At 34.3% G+C, this 26,143-nt stretch overlaps 1 protein-coding gene across 4 annotated transcripts in view; it reads left to right on the forward strand.

The window, feature by feature from the left end:
* Positions 1 to 24,280, forward strand: part of GABRA2 (gamma-aminobutyric acid type A receptor subunit alpha2) — a 116,595-nt gene extending 92,315 nt beyond the window's left edge. For 2 of the 4 annotated variants that reach the window (XM_036854050.1, XM_036854053.1), the window contains 2 exons: positions 12,797 to 12,999; positions 22,692 to 24,280. In XM_036854050.1, coding sequence (XP_036709945.1) covers positions 12,797 to 12,999; positions 22,692 to 22,988 — 500 coding nt within the window. In that variant the 3' untranslated portion in view covers positions 22,989 to 24,280. Of the gene's footprint in view, positions 1 to 12,796; positions 13,004 to 18,528; positions 18,709 to 22,691 lie in introns of all 4 variants that reach the window. The other 2 variants (XM_036854054.1, XM_036854052.1) reach the window with 2 other exon arrangements.
* Positions 24,281 to 26,143: the final 1,863 nt, after the last annotated feature.

A 26,143-nucleotide genomic window follows, 5' to 3' on the forward strand; every position in this document is an offset into this window, starting at 1 on the left:
TGCAAATAAATTGCAGTCTGTATCCATGAAGGTTCTTAATATCTTATTAATTTAACAACTAGTGTGCACAGATGTTAAATTAGGGTCAGTAACATTACTGTATGAATTTTCTTCGTACTTTCAATCTTAAAATATGATTTTGCTTATGCTTGTAGTGAAGCATTAAATAATTTGGCCAGATTTTACAAGTAATATTTTTGCCAAAAATATAATCAAGCCAGTTAGTGGGGGAACAAATATGAGGCAAGCTGATTGAATAAATCAGGTACATATGATTAAAAACTTGGTTGATTTCTTGAATTTTCCTGTTTTTAACAAGTTATTTTTAAATGATGTCGATATAGTGATATACAAACTCTGACATATATTATAATTCTTTTAATTCATTTTTAAATGTCTTCAAAGTTCTTCTTTTAAGATGCAGTAGCAGGAACACAGTGAACTGTTAGAGCATCTGTTTCAAATTTAATTGCTCTGGCCAAATGCAGAGATTTATGAATTTGCCTTGTTGACTATCATCATCTGCTGATTATCAGTTCATTCTTTACTTCCAGAAGGTTGTCTATATTATATTGATTCATTACCTTGCTAAATATTACCTAGCTTTTCTGATTAACTGTCAAACTCAACTACCCAGACACAACCAGAAACCCAGAAGAGAAAAAATATACGTATGACATGGGAAGTTATAAAAAATCATGTATTAAAATCAAGGCGCTGAGCTTCAGGTTTCAGCACTGACATGTGAAGCGCTTGCAAGCTGTCACTCCCATCTTTACAATAAGAAAAAGCTAAACAAATGAAAATTAAGGGCTTTTACTGCATTCGTACGAGAATCAAGGAGACAGGCAAACTGCCATCCCAAATTGTGAAGAGGCAGACGCACTGAGAGACACAGCTAAGATTTTCTTTTTAGCTGAAAGAGACGCTGCTTAAGCATCTGGTAGAGGCACTTGAATGGTCATTGTCATGAATTGTTAGAAACTGAGCGTGTACTCATGTGAATGTAAGAAACTCCTAAGGCCACAGTCTTATGGGGGATCCCCACATATTCGTGGGCTTTACCTCCCCGGAACCCCACTAGATTCTCAAGGGAAAGATGTGAGAAATATCCATTTTTGACAATGGCAGAGGAAAGGGCAAGGGAGAAGAAGCTTTTTTGAATTATACCCAGAGCCTTCTCCAGAGCCAAAGCCCGCGTCCAGGGGAAGGGACTTGGCCAGAGCCTCATCCCAGCTGACAGAAGGCCAGACCTCCCACGCCAGGCCCTCTAGTCTTACTCTCTCACCTAGGGAGGTTTGAGGAAATGAAATACTATCAACAGAGATCAGAGCATCAAGGAAATAGATTGGGCATGCTACAGCCGCTGCAAGGAGTAAGCAGAATGGGGAAGAAAGCTGTACAAGTGGAGAAACACTTGTGAAGCTACAGTCTGAGACACGGGCTGCCTAAAAGCCTGAGATCTAATCAGAAGATTGTAGACCAGTCTCCCTCCCGTACACCTTACCGCCACGCCAAAGTGACGCCCGTAGAATAGCAGCAGCTTACAGCAGAAAGAGCTGAAGACACAGACTCCCTGGGAGGCGGAGTAGCTAGGGAAGTCCAAAGTCAAAAGGTGAAGCCACAGCAAGAACACAAAAAAACCTTGAATCCTGCGGCACCTATAATGACAGCAAACATTAAACACAGCCAACCTCTAGCCAAGTTAACATAAATCCTACCCTTAAGGTCTATTTATCTCAGTTCCTATTACCCAAATCAACATGATCAGCTTTCAACAAAAATTTATCAGTGATGCATGCCAATTATATCTTCATAAAACTTGGGGAAAAATTTAGAAGGCATGCCAAAAGGAAAAATAAAAAACAAAACACAGTTGGAAGAGAAAAAGCAAACAACAGAGCCAGACTCAGACATGCCAGGGATGTTGGAATTATTAGGCAAGGAATTTAAAATAACTATGATTAATATGTTAATGTCTCTAATGGAAAAAGGAAACAACATCCAAGAAGAAATCAGTTATATAAACAGAGAGATGGAAACTCTAAGAATCAAAAGGAATGATAGAAATTAAAAAAAACAACAACCACAATAACAGAAATGCCTTTAGTGGGCTCATCAATCAACTCAATAAGGCTGAAGAATGAATCACTGAGCTTGTCTGTAGATCATTAGAAACCTCACAGACTGAAATTCAAAGAGGAAAAGAAAATTGAATAAACAACAACAAAAACAAAACAACAAAACATTCAGGAACTTTGCTACCATTTTAACGGGTGTAACATAGTCATAATTGGAATATCAGAAGAAGAAGACAGTAAGAACAGAAGAAATATTTGACATTAACAGGCTGAAACTTGCCAAATATTAATGGCCAAACCATAGGTCCAAAAGCTCAGAGAACACCAAGAAGGATAAATACAAAACAAATCAAAACAAACAGTAAACATACCTAGTCATATCGTATTCAAACTACAGTAAACAAAAGGCAAACAGAATATGCTGGAAAAAAATAAAGAAAAAAGCAACCACCTTAACTCTAGAGGAACAATATCCAGAGTAATCTTTTAAACAAGAAATACTGACCATGTCACTAACCAGTTTAAAATGGACTCTGTAAAGCTTTCCCATTGCTCTTGAAAAGAATTTATATCACCTGAACACCATCAAACAGGCCCTGGATAGTCTGGCTCTTGTCTCCCCCTCTCGCCTCCTCTTCACGAAACCCTTGTCTTCTGCCTTCCCACCTTGCAGGATTCTCTCCATGCCTCGCAATGCCATGTTTACCCATGTCTCTGGGCTGGGTCCTGTGCATATTCTTTCCTCAGTCTAGTATTATCTTCCATTGTCTGGTGACCATTTTAACTTATCCCTTCATTTCCTGGGGAAGTCTAACCCAAATTCCCGTCTAGGTAGGTCACCCCATTACAGTTCATCATAGACCCTGCCCACTTGTGATGTTATGTTACTTTGTGCTCATTTGAAAAAATGTCTCGTAGAGAACTGATTTGGTTTGGCTCGCATTCCATTCACAGCTCCACAGAGCCCAGCACAGAATGGGAACTCAATGCCTACTTGCTTTATAAAAGAAGGAAGAGATTTCTTGCCATTATCCTAATAAATAAAGGCTTATCAATTACAGATCATTGGGGGAGTAGTTTCAATTAAAAAACTATTTAATGATCTCCTACCCTCTGTTATGCACACTTATACATTTTGGGGAGAAGAAGACAAACAAACTCTAATCCATATAGCTTATTGGGGATATACAGTCATGTAAAACAACAGAAAATTTAAAAAAGATATGACCTATGGAGGTATGCATAGGACCAGGTCATAGGTGCCTATTTTTTTTCCTTTATGGATGAAATCCTGCAGAAAGAACAAGTTGAGCTGTGTGTACTGCAGCATTAGTCCAATGTGCATTCCTTAGGTGCAGGAATCTTTGCTATTTTGTTCATTGGTATGTTCCCAGTGCCTACAAAAAGTACCTGCAGTAAGTAGGTACTCAATAACTTAAGAGAAGAAATAGGATTTAGCTAGGTAAAAAAGAAGGATGTGTGACAAGGAAAAGATTCTAGGGAGAGGAAACCATGTGTTGCCCAAACTGACAGAATATGAAAATGACTTCATTCTGATCTCAGAGGCCTTTCATTGAGAAAGGGACATCAAGATACAAAGGGTTTGGGGAAAGGGATATGAGTTTTGGATTTATTAAATCCATGATGTATTCAGGTAAGCATAAAGAAAACTTTGTAATCCCTCACAGTGTTGTCTACATTATAATTAACCTTTCGGTCATGTTCTTCTAGATTATAATCAATAGTTCACAAATTTTAAATTAGTGGAATTTGAGATAATTAGGTTTTAGGACAATGATATGCTATCCAAGTTCTAATTTCTGTCTCTAACACACAGAAGTTTCAACTATTTTGTTATTCAGATGTAGTACAGTTATGCGTTAAAATTTCAACCTTAAAAATAAACTAAAATAGCAACCTTTCATAGTGCACTTATACTGTATTTGTAAATGTTATTATTATCATTTTGGGGGGGAAGGGGTGATTATTGCTTTGTCCATGGGGCTGAAGGGGCAGGCAGGGGTGGGGTGTGGAATCCAAATCCACCATGTTGTTTCCAGGATGTCTGTTGTTTCTGCCATTTCTAGCAGTAGCCAGCAGGTGGTATCAAACAATTTGACATTTCTGTTCTATTGCAGTTTTTGTGCCTGTTTGGTTTCTGACAGTTCTTCCTAACTTCCCACACCCTAACCACAAACAAGCATTTGATGGGGATAAAGGTCTCAAGGAGTATTTTATTTTTCTGATTTAAATATGTCCTGACTTTGCTTTCAGAGTGATGTTTTTTTTTCCGCACACACACTGAGGTGTCTTTTTTTATAACAGAGGCATTGCTTTACATGCAGTAACTCATTTGGTTGCTATAGCAACAGGATGGGAAAACACTATCCCTAATCCCCACTTTACAAATGAGGAAATTGTGGAACGAAGAGGCTAGGGAATTTCCCTAAGGTCACAAAATTAGAATTCAGGCATCGGGCCGTGGAGCCCACAGTCTCAGTCTCTGTGCTGAAATCATTTCCCCTGATTTGATTTTCTCCTTTCAGTGTATATTTTCACTCAATACTAAGCATTTCTTTACTTTGACACCATTTTCTCAGCTACTATGAGTTGAGGTTTTTGGCACCTACACCTTGAAATAAATATTACATAGAATAAAATCAGAATATAAAATAGCTATACATTAGATATTGTCTGTGTATGGGGAATGGTCGCATATTTTTCACGTATATGCATAGAATTTTAGTGCTGAAAGCACTTTAAAATACCTGCCTTTTATTTTACTGAAAAAGAAACTTAGGCTTCCCAAAGAAGCATTGGGATTCAGTGGTCACACAGTGGTGATAAGGGAAGACACAAGTCTGTTAAAGTAATGTTGTGGGAATATTCATTTATGGAGGCCCTACTAGGTATAGAAAAATGCCCATTGTTGGGAGATGGGCTTGTGGAAGGTTTGTGAGGTTTCTAGCTAAGTGCAGCTCTTTAATTCTTAGCTCTTCTATCTACAGTGTAATGGGACCAGGCTAGACTCAATGAGCAGGCAGAAGAGCTGACATATGAGAATCTTAGCCCTCCAGTAAAAGGAAGAAAGGGAAGGATGGGAGGGAAGGAGAAAGGAGCTTATTGTCCATGTTAACAATTTTAATGTCAAGTTTCCACAATCAGACGAAAGAAAATAAAGTTTAGATATAGGGAAGATTTGAATATGGTGAAAAAGAGCCTCCTAGTAGATTCATATTGAAATTGCTATAACGTTTTATTGGCTTGAATGACTAGACTCAAATCTAATTTTAAGCTAGCAGTATAGACTTAGAATCATAGTTAAATTTATAGTTTGCCATAACTTGAACATGCATTTTTTTGTAGATTTTCTTTAAGTTAGTCAACACTAATGTATCTATCAGTTGTTCCCAAGAATTCACACTTGAATTAGAAAAGATTAAAAGTCATTAAGTATCTCTTGTTTAAATCAAAAATTTTGTATTTTTTCTTATCACAGAAGCAAAGCAGTTTCACTCCAGGAAAAATTTTTAAAAATGACTTTCCTTCAATGTTAATTCCCCAAAGTAACTAATATTATTGTCTTAGATTGTATCCTTAGAGATTTTGTCCTTTTATGTTTACCTGATAAAATACCAAAAAAAGTAAAACACTGAAAAATCAGTCCCAAGTCCAGTTCTGTTTCATCATTCCAAACCATGTGCTATCTTCTCCCCTAAAGTTACCAAAGTGGTAACTTAAGATGAGTGTCTTTTCTGATTTTTTTTTTACTAAGTTCATGCAGTATATCTATATTGATGCACAAATTCATTTGTGTATATTTTCATGAATCTTGAATCATGAAACATTTTTAAGCAAAATGTATTGTAGATTTTTTGCCATCAATGTATAGCCCAACTTTATTCTTTTCAATATTGTATTGGTATTACTAATGTAGGTATTCAACAATTTATTAAACTATTTCCCAAATACTGACTGTGCCACTTTTGCCACTTTCTTACTTTTATAAGCAGTGTTCATGTAAAGGGCCTTGTGTATCATTTACCTTTAAATATTTTTCTGCTATCATTTAAGTAAAGCAGATTTCTGATAGACGTAATAGTAATAACAATGAAAAAGAGAAGTAAAATAAGTAACATTTAATAAATTCCTACAATGTTCCAGGCTTTGTGGTAAATGCATACTTAACCTTCACAACATTCTTCTGAAGTAGATATAGTCTAAAATTCTATTTTGAAGATGAACATAATGAGAATAGTTGAGAAACTTGCTCAAAATCACACAGGCAGCAAGTAATGGAGCCAGAATTCAAACCCAAGCCATCTGATGATAAGGCCTTCTGAGGAAATATCTATACTGTTATCCAGTATTTAATACTGCCCTGGCTTATCTAGAAAGATAACTCCTAGGTCTCAGGGTAGACCCTCAAAATGTTAGAAGTGACATTACCAAAAACTATGGAGTAAGAAATACTAAAATCCCACATCTTCATAAAAGCAATAAGAAACTGGTAAAACTGTTAAAATCAGCTTTTTCAGAACTTTGGAAACTAGCCAACAGCTTGCAACCCTGAGTACATGTATTCAAGAAAAATGGTAGAATCTTGGTAGAGAATAGTAATCTTTATGGTGTTGCAACTTACACTAGTCCTATACCCACTCCCTACCTAAGTGGTAGTCTTGAAAATAAAGCCTGAATTCCTGGTACCAGAAGGAGGAAAATGGAGCTCATCCAAAAAGAATTATCATTACTTCATCTGTATGATGCCTCCCTGGAAGATCTTCTCAAAAAGCTTGTTTTTATTTCACTTGACTCAGAATTCCCCCAGTGCCAAAGCTACCACCTGAAGGATGCATACTGAAAGCATTTCCAGGCAAATACTTTAGCTGCTTCTGCCTGAGGCAGTGGATAACATCTGGGGCAAACAGTGGGCTAACCAAAAGGTTTGAGAGGAAAAGCTGGTGAATGAATTGTACATAAGTGATTTGAAAAGCACTGACACATTTCCTGGAATCTAGAAGGCCACATGCATACATAGAGCTATGTGAATACACAAAAAAAGACTGAGAAAGCCCAAAGCTCTCCCCTCTTGTTGACCTTGAGCCTCTACACAAGCAGGAAGTGGATGAGAAGGCAGAGTTGTAAACTGCCTGGTTGAATGATGAAGACATATCCCAACCTGCACACAGAATCACTGGACAAAGACTGAGAGATTTTTTTGGTTTCAAGTGTTTCAGAAAAACTCTATGCAATCATTAGATGACTACTAAGCTAAGAAAACAGAGACTTAATGGTCCCAAATGAAAAGAATACAGACTTTACAGAATTAGTTAAGAAAAGTCACTAAACAAACAAAGACAATAAATACAACAAGCAGTAATTGACAAAAGACCCTGGAGAGGGCAAGAATATGATTTCCAGAATTGCCACATTGCAGTATTCAAAAAGTCCAGTTTACAACAAAAATATAAGTTCTGCAAATTAAAAAAAAAAGTATAGCCCATTTACCAAAAAAAAAAAGATTCATTGGAAACTATACCTAAGGAAGCCCAGATGTTGGGCTAAGTAGACAAAGACTTTAAATAAGCTACATTAGTTAAAATAGAAGAGCTAAAGGAAACCATGTCTAAAGAATGAAAGAAGAGTATAATAATGATGTCTCACCAGAGAATATCAAATCAATAGATAGAAATTATAAAAAGTAAACAAGTAGAAATTCTGTAATTCAAAAGTACCATAACTGAAAATAAAAATTTACTAGAAGAGCTTAACATTAGATTTAAGCAGTCAGAAGAAGGAATCAATGAATTCAGAGATAGGTCAATTAAGATTCTTAAGTATGAGGAACAGAAAGGAAAAAAAATGAGGAAAAATAATCAGTGCCCAAGACACTTGAGGCATATTATCAAGCATGTCAGTATATGTATAATGGTAGTCACAGAAGGAAAGGAGAGAGATAAAGGTTTTAAAAATATTCGAAGAAATAGTGGCCAAAAACTTTCAAATTTAATGAAAAACACAAATCAACACATTCAAGAAGCTCAGTAAACCAGTAATAGAATAAATTTAAAGAGACCCACGAATACATACATCAGAATCAAACTGGAAAAAAAGAGAATCTTGAAACCATTTAGAGAAAAGGGATGCCTCATGTAAAGAGAACTCTCAATATGATTAACAGCTAACAAATCATCAGAAAGCATGGAGGCCGGGAGACCGTAGGATATCATATTCAAAGTGTCAAAAGAAAAAGATTCTCAAAGATTTTATATATTTGTTCCTTTGTTCTCAAAGGAACAAATATATAAAATACCTATAGAGAATAAATAGAAAATGGCAGAAGTAACTTTTCTCTTATCAGAAATTGTTATATGTGAATAGATTAAATCCATCAGTTAAAATGCAGAAATTGGCTGAATGGATAAAAAACAAAAAATAAAACATGATCCTACTATATGCTGTCTACAAGAAACTAACTTTAAATTCAAAGATACAAATAAGGGTAAAATAAAAGGATGGAAATAGTATATAACCAAAAAAAAGAGCTTGATTGTCCGCACTGATAACAGACAAAATGGATTTTGAAACAATAAACTTTCCCAGAGGCAAATAAGAATATAAAATAATGATAAAAGAGTCAATCAAGAAGTTATAACAGTTATAAATATATATGCACCCAACAAAAAAGCCTAAAAATACATGACTATAAATTGACAAAATTGAAGGGAGAAATTAACAGTCCAAAAATAATAGTTGAAGAGTTCAATGCCCCACTTTCAATAGTGGCTAGAACTAGAAGATAGAAGACTTGAATGTCAGTATAAGCCAGCCATATCTAGCAGACATCTATAGAATACTCCACCCAAAAAAAGCAGAATGTACATTCTTCTTAAATGTACATGGAACATTCTTCAGGAAGACAATGCATTAGTCCACAAACAACTCTCAATAAATTTAAAGATTGAAATCATACAATGCATGTTCTCTGGCCACAATGGAATGAAATTAGAAATCAATAATAGATAAAAATTTGAAAATTTACAAATATGTAGAAATTAAATAAGAAACTTCTAAATAACCATTGGGTCAAAGAAGAAATCACAAGAGATAGTATAAAATACTTTAGAATGAATGGAAATGAAAATACAACATACCATAACTTGTGGGATACAACAAAGGCATTTCTCAAAGAGAATTTTATGGTTGTAAACATCTACATTATTTTTTTTAGATCTCAAATTAATATCCTGACTTTCCACCTTAAAAACTAAAAGAAAAAAAATGCATATGCAACCCAAAGCAAGAAGGGGGGAATTAATAAAAATTAGAACAGAGATAAATGGAATAGAGAATATAAATAACAATAGAGAAAATCAACATAGAACCATAAGTTGGTTTTTAAAAATGTCAACAAAATTGTCAAGTCTTTAGTTAGACTGATCAAGAAAAAAAAGAGAGAAGACTCAAAATTTTTAAATCAGGAAATAAGAGGGCACATTACAACTGACCTTGTAGAAATAAAAAGAATTATAAGGGAATCTGTGAACAACTGTATGCCAAAAAATTATATAACCTGGACGGATTCCTCAAATCAGAAAGTTACCAAAGCTGACTGAAGAGTCTGAATAAATCTATAACAAGTAAAGCCATGAAGTGGGTAATCAAAAAAATCAATAAAAGCCTAAGGCCGATGGCTTTCCTGGTTAATTCTACCAAATATTGAAAGAATTAACACCATTCTTTCTCAAACTCTTTGAAAAAATAGATGAGGGAACTTCTTGACTCATTCTATGGAGCCATTTTGCCAAGATACCAAAACCAGACAAAGAAATCACAAGGGAAATAAAAAACCCTGCAGATCAACATCCCTTATGAATATAGATGTTAATGTCCTCAACAAGAAACTAACAAACTGAAACCAGCCACATATAAAAAGGATTGCACACTGTGACCAAGTAGAATTTACCTCAGGAATGTAAGGTTGGTTTAACACACAAAAAGCAATCAATGTAATACCAAACATATTTATGAAATATGAAAAAACACAAAATCATCTCAGTAGATTCTGAAAAACAAAATGAAACATCTTTCATGATAAAAACAGTCAACAAACTGGCACTAGAAAAGGACTTTTTTAACCCAACAAAGAGGATCAAAGAAAAGCCCACAGCTAACATCACACTTAGAGGTGAAAGATGAAAAGTCTTTGCTCTAACATCAGGAACAAGACAAGGATGTCTGCTTTCACTAATTCTATTCAACATCATACTTCAGGCTTTAGTTAGGGCAGTTAGGCAAGAAAAACAAATAAAAGGCATCCAATTTGGAAAGGAAGAAGTAAAACTCTATTTGCAGATCACATGATCACATGTTCTTATACATAGAAAACTTTTATTAAACCACATAAAAACTATTAGAGCTAATACATTCAGCAAAGTTTCAGGGTACAAGCTCAACATTAAAAAAATCAGTTTTGTTTGTATACACTAGCAATGAACAATCTGAAAAGGAAATTAAGAGGAAGCTATTTTTATTTATGTAACAGCCAAATGAATAAAATGCCTATAAATAAATTTAAGTTTAAAGATGAAAAACTTGTATACTGAGAACTATAAAATGTTGCTGAAAGAAATTAAAGTTCTAAATAAATGGAGATGATATATGTATATGTGATTAAAATGGATAGATATGTATCCTATATTTGGGAATTGGAAGACTTAATGTAGTTAAGATGGTAATACTTCCCCAAACAAGGGATTCAATGCAATACCTATTAAAACTCCAATGACCATTTTTTGAAAAAATGAGCAACTGACCATAAAATCATAGGAAAGTGTAAGGGACCCTGAAAAGCTAAAACAATCTGAAAAAAGAATAAGAAATTTGGAGAACTGCTTCCCAATTTCAGCACTTACTCTAAAGCTATAAGTTATCAAAACTGTGAAATTTGCATAAGGACAGACATGTAGATTAATGGAATAGAATTGAAAGTCCAGAGTAAACCCATATATCTATGATCAATTGATTTCATCAAAAGTGCTAAGATCATTTAATGGGGAAAGAAAAGTCTTTTCAGCAAATGTTGCTGGGCCCACTGGCTATCCACATGCGAAAGAATGAATTTGGACATCTACCATACACAAAAATCACCTCAAAAAGGACCAAAGACCTAAATGTAAGAACTAAAACTATAAAACTCAAAAGAAAATATAGGCCTAAATCTTTATGACCTCAGATTAGGCAACAGTCTCTTAGATATCTGTAATCCCTATTAAAGAGGATGTCAATTGCTCCACATCCTCTTCAATGCCAGGATAGTATCACTCTTTTAAAGTTTTGCTAACATTTTGCTGATAATATTGTTTTAAAAAGGTATCTCATTATTGCTTTTTTTTTTCCTTAACTGCTGGTGAAGTTAAATATATTTTCATATATTGATTCGTCATTTGCATTGCCATGTATATATATATGTGTGTGTGTGTGTACAGGTGGATATGGTTGTGTTCGTGGGTATGTGTGGGTGTATCTGGCTTGTATTCTATTTAATTATTCTCCTCTACCAAATTCTCGAAAGAAGACACCATCTAAAACCTTTCACAGTTTGATGCATGCAAACACAATGTATTTCTGTAAATGTGTTTTTTAATATTGACTCGGCAGCAGGTGAGCTAAATTTATTTTTCTACCTTTTATTCCTACTACTACCATCATATTCCCAGATGCATTCACTCATGATTAAATAGAATTATTGCTATTTTGAACTGCTAACTCTATGGTAAGAGAGAAAAAAGACTGTTTTATTTATCCTAAGGGAAAGTAAAAAATAAAATATAAAAAATTTCAGTATATGAATGAACATTTCTTTAACATTTCAATTGTCTTTTAATTTAATGTATCCCCTATGTACATAACTAATCCTCTCTTGAATCTCTGATAAAACAGGTAATTGTAGACATTTTGACTGCTGATACTGTGACTGGCTTCTGAGTTATTGCTTTCTTTTTACTTAACCATTGTGACTTCCCTGACTATAGGCAGAAAAGCTTTATAATGCAAGGAACGAAATTATTTTTTAAACCAACAAAGGTATAAAATATACTTTTTTAGTGACTTAAATTTTATAAGGTTTGGGATTTAGATGCTTGTTTTATTTTCTGCAGATTCTAAGCTTCATTAGGAAAGAAATTATGTCCTCACAATGCTAGGCAATCCAGAATTAATTTCATACTTAGGTAGCTATACTTAGAATGAAGAACTTCTTAATCATAGTTCTATTGTGACTACTAGTGTGGATGATTGGTCGTCTGCTTAGAATGATTCAAATAAATAATGAACAAATTAATGTGAGGGTTTGTGAAAGATTTTTTTAAAAATTAATGTTAATGGACAATGGGTCAATATCAAGTCCTTCTTTCCTTATAGGAAATTAGACTTCAGTTTCACCAGTCTTTCTAACCTCAATGGTATTTAAGAGAAAAAGGAGATTCATACAAACAAAAATGAAAAATGAAAGCATTTCAGAGTCATCACTTCAAAAAGCATAATAACCATTTACGATAATTAACTTTGTACTGTTTTCTTTCTGAAGATTTTTCTTTGGTTTTTTAGTGGCTAGAGGTGGCACTGAAAGTACCTTTGGGGAAAAAAAAAAAAAAGTATTTCCAATGCTGTCCTGCTGGTATTTGTTGATGTTTTTGCTTCCTATCTTTCTGCAGGAGTAACAACTGTTCTCACAATGACCACTCTAAGCATCAGTGCTCGGAATTCTCTCCCCAAAGTGGCTTATGCAACTGCCATGGACTGGTTTATTGCTGTTTGTTATGCATTTGTGTTCTCTGCCCTAATTGAATTTGCAACTGTTAATTACTTCACCAAAAGAGGATGGGCTTGGGATGGAAAGAGTGTAGTAAATGACAAGGTAAGTGAGAACTTCCTTCTCACCGTGATTAAGAGAATCCCCCAACAGATTTAGCTTGCAACAGACACTGTTCCTCAAAACTGACATTAAGAACATTCAAACATAAAAGATTTCTTTCAAAGTACACTCTTGCCTGAAATCCTTTAGGAGTGCTGGTAGTATTACTTCTGTTAAAACCACTTCCTAGCATCTTTTGAGCTCTGTGTGTCAGGCACTGTGCTAAGTTTTTTATATATGTTCTCTCATGTAATCTTTACAACTTTATAACTAGGGTTTCTTTTTAATTCTCCTTTTTTTCTGATGAAGAAGCTATGGATGGCTTAGTGAAGTTATTTACTTGCTCAAGCTCACACAAATTAATAAGCATACTTAAACCCAGATCTGCCTGACCATTAAATTCATGCTCTTAACCACGCTGGTTTATAGGAAAAAGATTTGGAAAAGAAAAGTGGGCATTAACTTTACCAGTTATAGAATTTCAGGCCCTATCAGTCAAGTGGGCTGAGTTACTCTTCACCTACCCCCATCTCTGTTGCTTGGATGTAAAAGACTGGCAGCATCGTAATCTCTCCCATGTGGTATGGAATAAGTAACTAGGTAGGAATGCCTAGACATTTTAAGTTGCTCCTGCAGTCTATAAGAGAAAAAGTATTTGTTTTGAAGATTAACTTCTTTGGTAATTATTTCAGGTGTCTATTTTTAGGTTTCAAGTACTGAAGGAAGTGGGAGTTTTGTGCATTGATAAATAGCCGTTTCCTTTCTTAGTCTATAGATTATTATTCATTTGTCTTATGAGGAGGCTTTGTATATATCACAATGAGATAGAAAGTAGTCTTAATAATAGTAAAAATTCTACTTGGAGGGCTCCTTTATTATAAAATATCTACCTGAATACCCTTCCATTAAATTTGGAATAATATACTTGCTGATTTTCCTTTCCAGTTATTTGAATACAGATTTTTTTTTCAAATTTCTATGACAATATTGCAGTTAAAGTGTACAAACAGTTGATGTTATAGTTTAAAAGTCTTGCTCTTTTTCCCTAATTTTGTAAACTGTAAAAGTTCTCATAAGAGTGCTGGTTTATTTCATTTTATAAGCTATGTTTTGTATGCTAATAGCCAATGAGTAAATATTAAAGGGAATCTGATTGATTTTCCATGCTTACCTTCTAGGTTATTTTACCATTTCCATTGCATTTTACTGTTGATTGATGTTTTCATTCCCCATAAAATATACTGCTTTTCCATGCTATCTATGCAATTATTTCTTTTTATATTAGTTACACATGCACTTTCATACTAACTTTTTTTGAAGATAAGATGCTTTGTAAATATGTCACAAAAGAAAAATAGTGGTTTGTAGTGTAAATGCCCTATGTAGAAATATACTGATATATTATTTTTAATGCGATGAGGGTGTCAATCAAATTGATGTTGTGATTTGGCATATCAAATAATATGCCTTCTCAACCCCTGAACCTGGAAAAGAGAAGTACCTATAAATGCAAAAAACACATTCTTGATAATGCATTCTAAAAGCAATAACCTACTACTGATGAATACTGAATTTAACTCTACCCACATAGCAGATCACACATAGTGAAGCTAAATCTAGGTTGAAATCATTTATGTTCCAACCTAATTTGCAGGAAAACAACTAACAAATTTGTATTATTTCAGTAATAAGAGGTTCAAGTTCAGTGGATAAGTTAAGGGGAACATTGTATCAGGCACCTTGCTTGTTCTTAATCACTTTTCCACAGCTAGAGTGCCAAGCACAGTGCCAGTCACTTAGTAGGCACTTCAGAAAGTTTCATTGGATAAAAGAATAAATAAGTTTCTGATATTAAATCTGGCAATGTAATACCAATGAGAAGACTTCTTTGCCTTCATGGAAAGTCTTTTAAAACTTTACAGTGGTGAATTTATCAATGGGTACTCAATCCATTTTCATGATTGAAGTGAATCTGGGGAGGTATTTCCTAAACCTACTTTGGAAATAACCAGGTCCTTAGAACTAAAAGGAAATCTAGTATAGTGCCCCAGACTAGCACATCTGCCTAAAAAAAATATTTCAGTGCAATTTACCTCTGCTTTAGTTATCCTTAGATTTAATTAAGTGGAGAACAATAATTTTCCTGAAATACAAAGTTTTTATCCATCGGCCAAATTGGCATCCTTTCAGTTTAACGAGACTGGAGGAAGTTCTCTTTTTTGAAGTTAGTAAACATGAGTAAATGCACTTAAATTATCTGTCAATCCAAAGAGTATATAAAAAGTTATTAAAGGTTTGTTAACTGGCACGTATTAATTTGTCTCATAAGAATAATCACTCAGAGATTCATATTAATATTATATGTTTGAAAGAAAGAGATATGTATTTAACATACAGTTTTCATGTAGATTGTGCTCTGTTGATCTTTAAAGTTAGTTTTTGAAAATAAATAAATAAATCCACTCACTTCATATTCAAAACACATTTGAGCCCTCTATTAGAAGACAAAGCCTACCTTGCTCTGTGATCTTGCACAAGTTTGTACACTATACCTTTAGTCTCAGGTGTGAAATTAGTCAACAAAATTTTATCATTCTAAAAATGTAGTGGTGGATCAAATAACCCAACTTCAAATATTTATGCCCTTCCATATAAGAAAATATCTACTTATGCAACCTCCCAAGTTCTTCTGGAACCTTCTCTTACACCCAGTGTTCTTCCACTTCCTCAAGACTAATTCTTCCACCCCATCTCTTGATTCCTTTCTTCTTGTTCCTTCTTCAATCTTGAAGCATCAGTTATTATTTTCTTCTCTTACTTCTTCAAAGCTATCTTCTCCTTTTCAAGTGTCTCCTTGCTTTACATTCCTGAAGATGCTTAATATGTTTAATTTACCATAAAGGCAAAACCAAAACTCTCTCCAGATTGTATGTCACCCATTCTCCCATTATCAGATTCCACCCTCTTTTTCTCCATTCAAGCTTTTTGAAAACATTGCTTATAATGTGTATGTTCTCACTTCTAGTTTAATTCTCAGCTCACTGTAATTCTTTCCATTCATTGTCCTGTAACTGAAGGACAGCAACAACCTCTACATTTTCAGATTAGATAATTTTCCATTTTTCTTAAGGGATCCCCACTGAATCCATTGAATACTGTTATACTCCAAGATTCCATTTCAGGCCCAAGTCAGCAACTTTTTCTCTCCTGTTAGGCCTTTAAAACAACTTTTTCTCTTCTGTTAGGCCTTTAAAACAGCTACCACTATTCATTCTGTTCTTTGAGATTCTTTGCCTGAGTTCAGAGTAGATCCAATCTCCTTAGCATCTGCTGTTGTTTATCCCCAAAGATAGTCATTTAAATTTATTTTATGTTTTTGTTTTTACTATTCATAAGTGATTCTCACTTTAAGGATTTTACTGACCATACTTGTAGGAATGTCAGCAACACTAAGCACACTGTTCATTATTTATTATATCCAAATAGGTAAAACCTACTCATCTTCAGCACATATACCAATCCTCAGGAACTTTCTGAACACTTGCTCCCCACACCCCTGAATAATTAGATCACCTTATAAGTGTGTATAGTATCCTGCTCTTTTGCATTTAATTCTTTATCACAGTTTGTAATTGCACGCTTATATCGACCTCCTTCACTGACCATGATTAACAATGACCATGTTTATTTTAATAAATCATTTATCCTTGTCCCTTCGTACAGGGCCTAGTATATATTAGTTGCTCAATAAATATGGTATGAATTAATGAAGTATAACCAAATCACAACTACAGCCAACACCTTTATCTTACCTTCCACGGTTATTGTCTACAACTATACTCCATACCTTTCTTTTAACTTCCAAGCTCATATATCCAACCTGTTCCCTAGGCATTTCTACATGAATATGACATTTCAGTCTTTACATATCTCTTTTAAAAAGTGAAAGAAACAACAAACAAACAAAAAATCTCCTAAATGCCTATTTTTTTTTTTCATATATACCTCAGTTCATGGCAAAACCTAATCTCAGAAACCAACAACTTGGAAGTTACCCTTAAGACCTAATCAGTCATTGAATGGTGTCCATTCCCCTACCTATATGTCATAGACCATGCCCTTGCCATCTCTCATTATTTTGAGACTCTTTATTCCTCATTATCTCTAAATCATGTCTCCCTTTAATCCATCCTCTACAGTAGTGCCAGAGTTATCTTTCTAAAACAGAAATCTGTTCATTTAATTTTCAGCTCTTTAATGAATTTTTGAAAGCAATTCTTCAAGCAGCTCAGCTAATATGGTCCAAATATAGTCTTCTCATATATTTGTTTACATGATGAATAATAAGAAATTTTTTTGTGTGTTATTTATTGTGCACTTACTACTATGTGCCTGGGAATATCTCCATGTTAGAAATGAGGAAATATAAGATTGGTCAAGTAAAGTTACTTGCTCAGGATCACACATCTAATAAGTGGTGAATCCAAGACTGAACACAAATCTAAAGTCCATGCTCATATGCTTCCTCTAGCCATTAAAAACATCTCCCAATTCCATGCCCCTACATATCTCCATGGCATTAGATGTGTTCATCCCTCTTGCTAAAATGCCCTCTCCTTTCTTTTCTAACTGATGAACTACTTATTCCTTCAAATCTTTCCAATTGTATCTAATTGCCATCCCCCCACTATCTTTCTACAGTACCTGGCATGAATTTCTTTTATGTAACCTCATTAAATTATACTTTTATTATAAACAAATCTGTTTCTAACAGTAGGTTACCTGATCTAAGAGGATAATAGTTTTGTCTTATCCATTATTTCTCTGCCAATACCTGACATAGCATTTAGCACATAGTTTATTTGAATTAAATTTTTAAAAATACATTTTGTCTCTTGAGATTGTTTTTATTTCTAAATCTGAGTCAGTGGTTCTACACTGGCCAAGAAAAGCATATTCTCTGGAAATACACTATATATTAAATTACTTGAAATATAGGCATAGCACCATAATATCCAAACTAACATGAAATGTGCCATTGTTTTGTGATTCACTCCATGCAATTCATAGAAAACATCGTATTTCAAGTGTTTTTATTCATTTATACGCATTTTTAAACATCATGCCTTGTTCCAAAAGCATTTCAGGCAGTTTACCAAAAGAATGCATGTACCTAAATTATTATAATAAGATATAAATAGAAATAGAAAATCAGGATGAAGGAAAATAGACTGCAAATATGTCCACCATTTGGGCCAGAACATTAACTGTAGTTCATAGCTAGAGTATGCTGAGATTCAAATCTTGAGCTTCTTGGCTATGAGAGTAAACCATGGGGGAAACTTATCTTTCTTTAACCAAAAAATGGATGTATAAATTTCCTCAGAAAGAACGATTGTCCTATGCTAAAAATCTCTTTTTTAAACAATATCATATGGGTTTTATATTAGGGAAAGTTGGGTGCTATTGCAAGTAATGTCAACATTTTCCCAATAAAAGCAGTAATGAATTTCATATTGATGTTTCTTGTAGTCCCCTTCAATAAAAGCTGAAGGCATTACATTAATATACAACTCAGTGAAGGCAATTCTTCAAGGAGCTAAGCTAATATGGTCCAAGTATATAGCTTTCTCATGGCCCAGTTTAATCCAAGGAAAGACTTTAGAGTACTTAGAGAAGTGGATGGACTGTATAATCTTCAAACAATCTTCTGTAAGTATCACTTTTCTCAGTCAGGATGGTTAGCAGACAGTTAACAATAGCATTATCTGACAAGGGAGCATGTTGTTGTTTTACAAGTAATGGGCTTTCTAGTAGCCACAATGACTGTAAAAAAGCAACATGGTACGTAGAAAGAGGATAAATTTGCCACTTTGTAAACCTGGGGTTTTCTCCAAAGACTGTTGTATTTAGTGTTGTATTTATGAGAGCTCCATTTCCTTATTCTAAGCTCCATTTCCTTATTCAGTCTCTGAGATTCTTTCCAACTCTGAAACTATGTAATTGTTATTTTCATTTATATCCTAGGTCACTTCACTACTAGGTGTCTATATTTTAGCTAGAGCATTTGCTCAGTTTACTAGCACTTCATTTTATCTAATACTCCAAGAAAGCCAAAACTGGTTTGCCCCAATGGTGTAAGATGTTTTGATTTCTGTAATCAGGAATTTTCCAGACTTAAAATTTTAATTATATATTTGGACACTCTAATAAAGTAATAACCTCAGAATATTCTGATTCTTATAAAATGTCATTTAAAAAACAGAAAGTTTAATTAGTATGGGTTATATCGCTTTTCATTCCACTTAAGTAACAGCATCCACTGATTCTAAAGCAGCATAATTTACTTTTTTTCCCCAGATAATGTATAAAAATAAATCATTTGCTGTTTTAGTGTATAGTCATATTTTCCCACTTCCCTCTTATATGTCTCAATCACAAGTGAAACAGTTTCCACAAACGTGGAAATTCCGCAGCACTGTTTTTCAGTTGAGCTTATTTTATTATTTCTCAGTCTCCTACATCTATAGATGGTGAAATTGAGGACTTTCGGGATAATTACATAACAGAATTGCAGAATACACTATTAGAATCTATTTCTATTAATCTAATAAATGGTTATTGTATTCTATGAAATACATTATATGCTTATATACATTATATATACCTATATACGTATATTATCACAGTAATCATTCTAGTAGATGTCATTCATTTATCATGAAGCAAACATTTTTTGAGCCTGCCCTGTGCCAGGAACTTTGCTAGGAATTCTGCATTGCCCAATCTCTGCAATTCGATATTGCAGTTTAAGAGATGTTTAGGTATAATTGAAATAATAACAATATAAACACTGTATGTCAGAACTTTATGGGTTAAAAAGTCCTTTTAGAAGGTTGACCTAGTAATATAAACTTCAATTGGAAAATCTTGAGAAAAAGATATTCACAAGCTTCCTCAGAGGTAAAGTCATGAGGCATGCTGTTTAAAGCAGAGGTTTGGAAACCACACACATTTGAGTTTGTGTGCTTTTTTAGCCACTTAGACAGGAGACCTGGTCATGTCACAAAACCTCTTTAGCTTCCGTTTCTGATTTTGTAACTTGGGGTTACAACATAGAACTTACTTCTTATCCAGTAGTGAATTTTGTCACCAACGACACCCTTAGGCTTAACACTCAACCTGACACATCCTAGGGCTCACAAGGTGTTAGTTATCATTGCTACCAGTTATATGCTTGAGGATTACCCTCCATGTGTAACATGGGAAAAGCTGTTTTATAGCTTTCATAAAGCTACAAATGGTAATCCCTCACCCCTTTTCCTCTTATGCTCCAGCCAGGTCTGGAAGAATGCCTTATCAGCAAGGGAAAGAGGTGAGGGAGAGACCCAGTGCCAGTGAAGGACAGGAAATGTGGGCCTGTTTACAGATCTTCCTGGGCTTTCAGAGGCCCTTTGTTATCTTATTTTACTTGGACATTTTGAGAATTCTTATTCAAAATCCTGATACTTGAAAATCTGTCCTAGGTCAATTGGTCCTATAAATCTGTTGATTTACACTATTCACTATTTTGGATAATTCATTGCTGGCTCAAATTTGTTTGCATTTAGATAAGTAGCAATGAGTGTGTATTAGTACAGAAGTGCAGTTAAATAGTTTTCCAGGTTTCATTAAATATTATTATTTAATGTTGAGTAAATGTTTTCAGGTTTCATTAATTTGGCTGCATAATATGTGCCTACCTCATGGAAGGAATCATGCTAAGGTTATAATGGTGAACAAGACAGAAATAGCACCAGCCTTCATTGAACTTAGATTCTAATAGGAAAGGAAGATGTCAAATAATCACACAACTAAAGAAAGAATTTACTCATTTTGAAAAATGACATGATGGAAGTAAACTGGGTGCTCTAAAAGAGTATAGATGGGGAGCCAGGACGACATTAGAGTGGTTAGGAAGTACTTTCTGAGGAAATGACACTTCAACCAAGATCACAATATGAGAGGGTATTGATCACGTGGAAAATGGGATGGAGGGAAGCCATTCCAGGATGAGGAAGTGAAACCACTAGGTGGCATTTCAGGGGACTCCGAGCTCCGGTTCTTTATGTCTCAGTGCAGAAAGAATTAAGTGAGAGACAAAGAGATGGATAAGAAGTGATGTATTAGAATAGGATGCTTGTGAGGCTTACAAGTAGGCAGGCCAGAGGGTGCTGTGCCCCGAGAACTTAGTGGGCTACAGTTTTATAATCAAAGGAACAGTGGGAGGGGGAAAAAAAACCCTTCTTCCTCATTCTTGAGTAGATGTCATGCTTCCATCATCAATTCCTCCTCCATGTAAGGCAGGGGAGTTTTCTTGTCCTTACATGGTCAAGCTGAGACTGTCATGCCTCAATGGAAATGAGCAAAAAGGCAGTAACTTATGCTAAAAATGTGAAATCATCTCAGGTTTTAGTATGTCACCTTTCCTTATATTTTTGTTTTTAGTGCGCATATATGAATGTGTCCTAGGAAACAGTAACTTACTGAGCTCACTGGGCAGGATGTGGGTCTCACGCCACCATTGTTTTATAGTTTTGGGGCATGTCTCATGCTTCTGTTTCATGGTTTTGTTGCTAAGGAAGCCTGCTTGGCTTTGTGGCTAAGCAAACCTGCTTTCTAGAGTGTTCATTAACTTACAGGAGTCTCCCATACTTTTTTCTTTACTTACAGTCCCCTAGTGGGATTAACTATTTAATTACCTACTTTGTCCCTTTACTCTGGCCCTATCGGAAGTAGCATAGCCAAAGGCATCAAACAAAGAAGTCCTCCAAATGCAAGTTATTTCAGTGAGACTGGTATATAATGAACAAAAAAAGACACCATGGCAGGAAGTGTTGATTTTATTCTAAATTCCATGAGATGGTATTTAAGAGATTTAAGCAGACAGGTGACCCCATCCAATTTATGTCTTTAAAAAGTCCCCATGGGGGTTGTAGTTTGACTAATGATTGGATGAGGTCAAGCCAAGTGGAAGAGTACAAAGGAATGCTGCTTGGTCCAGGCAGGAGAAAACTGTGACCCAGACTAAAGTGGGTGAGAACTGAACTGGGAAGTATAAGGAGAAACATGTTGTGGATGAGCTAGGCAGAAATCCAAAAGTTTGTATTTCATCTTCCTTCTATGTTCTTAGTATTTATTACACTAACATCTGTATATGGATACAATTTCCTACCATCTGAGTAAAACATTACTGTATGATTTTGACATGAAGGGGAGAAATCCTGTTATCAAGTTAAAGAAATTAAATTATTAATTCAAAATTTGAGATAATTAACTGTAGATGACCATTCCTCATGTTAAATTATGTCTTCATATCATTTATTCATTCACACATTCATTCAACAAATATTTGAGTGACTTGTACGAGTCAAAAATGTGTCATTTGTTAAAGTTGTATTTTTGATTGTCAGTGTTCCATGTAAACAACAAGAAAATGGTTCTCCAGGAAAATGATATCATTGATTTACTCTGGGGGTTTCCTCTCCCTAATGGTTTTAGGACTTAATAAACTACATTTATTTCCCTAAATTCCTTCTTTCTAATGGATAATGATGCTTATCAAGATACTTTTCTTCAGAATTTGAACTGGAGTTTGGAAAATGTTAAGAAGCAGTCTCAACCCACATTCTGTTAATTCTTGTATTTTTCAATAGAAAAAAGAAAAAGCCTCTGTCATGATACAGAACAATGCTTATGCAGTGGCAGTTGCCAATTATGCCCCGAATCTTTCAAAAGACCCAGTTCTCTCCACCATCTCCAAGAGTGCAACCACGCCAGAACCCAACAAGAAGCCGGAAAACAAGCCAGCCGAAGCCAAGAAAACCTTCAACAGTGTTAGCAAAATTGACAGAATGTCTAGAATAGTTTTCCCAGTTTTGTTTGGTACATTTAATTTAGTTTACTGGGCGACATACTTAAACAGAGAACCTGTATTAGGGGTCAGTCCTTGAATCTAGACATAGGTTGTCTTTGGGATGTATAGCAACATTAAACTTGGTTTGTTTTGCCATGTACAGTCTGACTAATAACTGCTAATTTGTGAACCAACATGTACAGTATGTATATAGCAACTAGCTTATAGACCTCTAATAGAGACACGCATTTGCTAACTTGTGGTACTGCAGGCAGAAAGCACCCCATGCCCAAAAAGCCATTGCCTTTTTAAAAGATTTACCCTAGGAACTGGTTTAAAGTGGATTTCAGATGACCTGATTTATTTTCTCTTTTCCTAACAGCGATGAAAATGGAGATCCTACACCACATATTATGGACAGGTCTTACATAGGAGTATTTTCTACTGTTGCCTAACTATAATGTAAGGTAACATTGTCGTTCCAAGATGAATTCCTCTAAATAACAGAACCTCATATCTGCAACATCAGTTCCCTTCCCGAGTGCTCAGAATCCCTGCTAGCATAATTGGAAGCTTAGTACACATCAGAAGAAAAGCTAGAGATTTGAAATCAGCTTTTAATTACTCTGTATAGTGTCTATAGCCATGTACATATTACAGCATGACAAATTCAAATAATTATGAGTCACCCCGACAGGATGTTCATTATGCCTAGAATTTAATAACCATTGGAATGTCATGGTCATCACATTTTTAGCATCAGAGTTTATTTGAAAGTAATAATTGAAATCCTACAGATTATTTTAATCATTGGAAACTACCTTAAATTAAAAAAAAAGACAATAAATAGGTCTTACTCTTTCCAGTATGTGTTGTACTGAAATTGATCAGCTAAATTTTCTTGGTGCTGGAGACTGGAAAAAACATCCAGTTTGGCTGCTGTGGAGCAACATTCATACTGGATTAGAAAACTGTGCCAAAAACTCCCATCAATGAGAGTTCATAGGTGTCACAGAATATGTATAAGCACTTATACGATTCTCTCCTTTCCTGTTTACTGCAAATTCTGCCTTAAGGCTTCTTTTCATCAGGACTCAGAAGCCACTAATTACAAAGGAAAGGGCAGTTAATTGGCACATTTTTCTGTCTTGAAAGCAGCTCTTTCAGATAAGAATTAATGTAAATCTGCTTTTGTAAATTGCAACTTTGAATTTCTCTGACTCAAATTTGCAGCTTTGTATACCTGAAGAGGTTTTGGTAAGAGTTGAACATTTTTAAACTGAAACTTTAAAGCATCACCAACAGATTGCGGATTAGTTCACATGCACAGACATCACACACACACACACACACACACAACACACACGCACACACAATTAGCTCAATTAGGATACACACACAAACATGTAGCTAAATTAGAAACCAGAATTTTCAATTTTATATAATTACTAATTATTAATGAGTAAAATTCATTTTCCTTTCAGTATTTAAAAAATACTCTTTATGTCCCTGAAATACGTTAATAGAAATTAATAGTTGTGTCTCATGCCTAGATTCAACATTTTGGGCAAACTTAAAATCCTTTTGACTCACATATACATTAGCAGTTATTAGTTGACTTTTACTAATAGATACACCTATATGATGGTGTTTTTGTAGAAACGTAAGTAGTCAAATAGTGGCATTTCTTGCAGTTTTGTACAGTATTTCAGTATAGTGCATAAATAGGTATGTTCATAAAATCAATAAAAGGAGTATCTTATGGAAATAAGCAAAATCACAACAAAAACTGCTATTTCTTTGCCTCGTTTAAATTTTATTTTTTTTCATTTTCTTTGTTTCAGTGTGATTCTGTTATGTGCTTTGCATGACTGTATTAATACCAAGGTCACAAATGCATCTTATTAACAGAATTGGCGGTGAAGACAGCCTTGACATTAAAAATTCCCTCACGAAAAGTAATCCATAATCCTTAATAAAATAAATTTGTTACATGAGCCAATAAATGTATTTCTTTAATTCCCTTCCAATAGCATCTTCTTTGTCATCTAAATTGTTTTTTAAAGTGCACTTTATTCATACACTGGAATGGAAGATATCCTATTTTCTTACACATTTAAATATATCATAGCTCTTCTGGGATGTTTAGGGAAGGGTGTGGTAGTCTAAGACAGTACACAATGCCTGAAGACAAGCAATAAAAAGTGATTTGTATGGTATGTATTGTTAGACACTTTAAATATTGTTCTTATAAGTTCTACATTTCCCCCTTAATGTGTGACTATACATTATAAATTTATAAATATGTACATATGTAAAAATATTTGTGAATAGCAGTTTCTGTAGGACAACAGAAAAGACTCATCTATACTTTTGGCAAAAGGCTGCACCTACATTGATGGTACCTGTTTTATTAAAATTTATGGTAGATTGACCAGAAAAGTTATCATTATTGTTATTTTTATTTTTACTTTCAACTGTTAAAATCTAATTTGAGCCTAATGATATCCTGACGGTTGAGATATTCCAATAATGTGGATCAGGATTTTCTATTATTTCTCTTACTTTCGTGGAATTTTTTCTTACACACTTCTTAATCTTTTAAAGTTTAGATAAATCTAAAGGAGCTTTTAGTCTTGCTGGAGAGAGGGAGGATGGTCCATGGAAAAGGATTTTAAATTATAGAAGCAGAGTCTTTACAATTATTCTCCCTTCTATAAATCATTTTAAAAACACAAAAAAGTGACATGGATTTATTAAAATAAGATTAATTTTTCGGGAAACATTTTTAATAAACTAACAATGGTCTCTTTGGCCCATAATATTATGACTATTTTATGCAGCTGTATATTGACATAAAGAGTTATGGTATGTACAAAATGTAGATAAATACATGTACATATATAGAGATATAATCTCATTATTGTATACTTACTGCTCTGATTAAGCTCGTATTTGTTCAACAAATATTTTTTACCTCCTACTATTAGCCATGCCATCTGGATGGTGTCACTACCACTCACAACACATCCACAGAATTCAGTTGAAAATCAAAGTGAATCTCATTCTTGTAAAGACTTTAAATAAAAGACCAAATGTAATATATAACTTAATTTAGCACTGAGAGTTGTTTATTGAGCTGTGAGATCATGAGTGTGCTAAGATGGTGACTGTTTTGCTCTTTTCTTCTATTTATGTTTCTATTTGTTTGAATATAAAATGGAACTAATATAGAACCATCTAATAATTTTT

This window comes from Balaenoptera musculus, chromosome 5, assembly GCF_009873245.2.
Source record: "Balaenoptera musculus isolate JJ_BM4_2016_0621 chromosome 5, mBalMus1.pri.v3, whole genome shotgun sequence".
In the NCBI taxonomy this organism is placed as follows: Eukaryota; Metazoa; Chordata; class Mammalia; order Artiodactyla; family Balaenopteridae; genus Balaenoptera; species Balaenoptera musculus.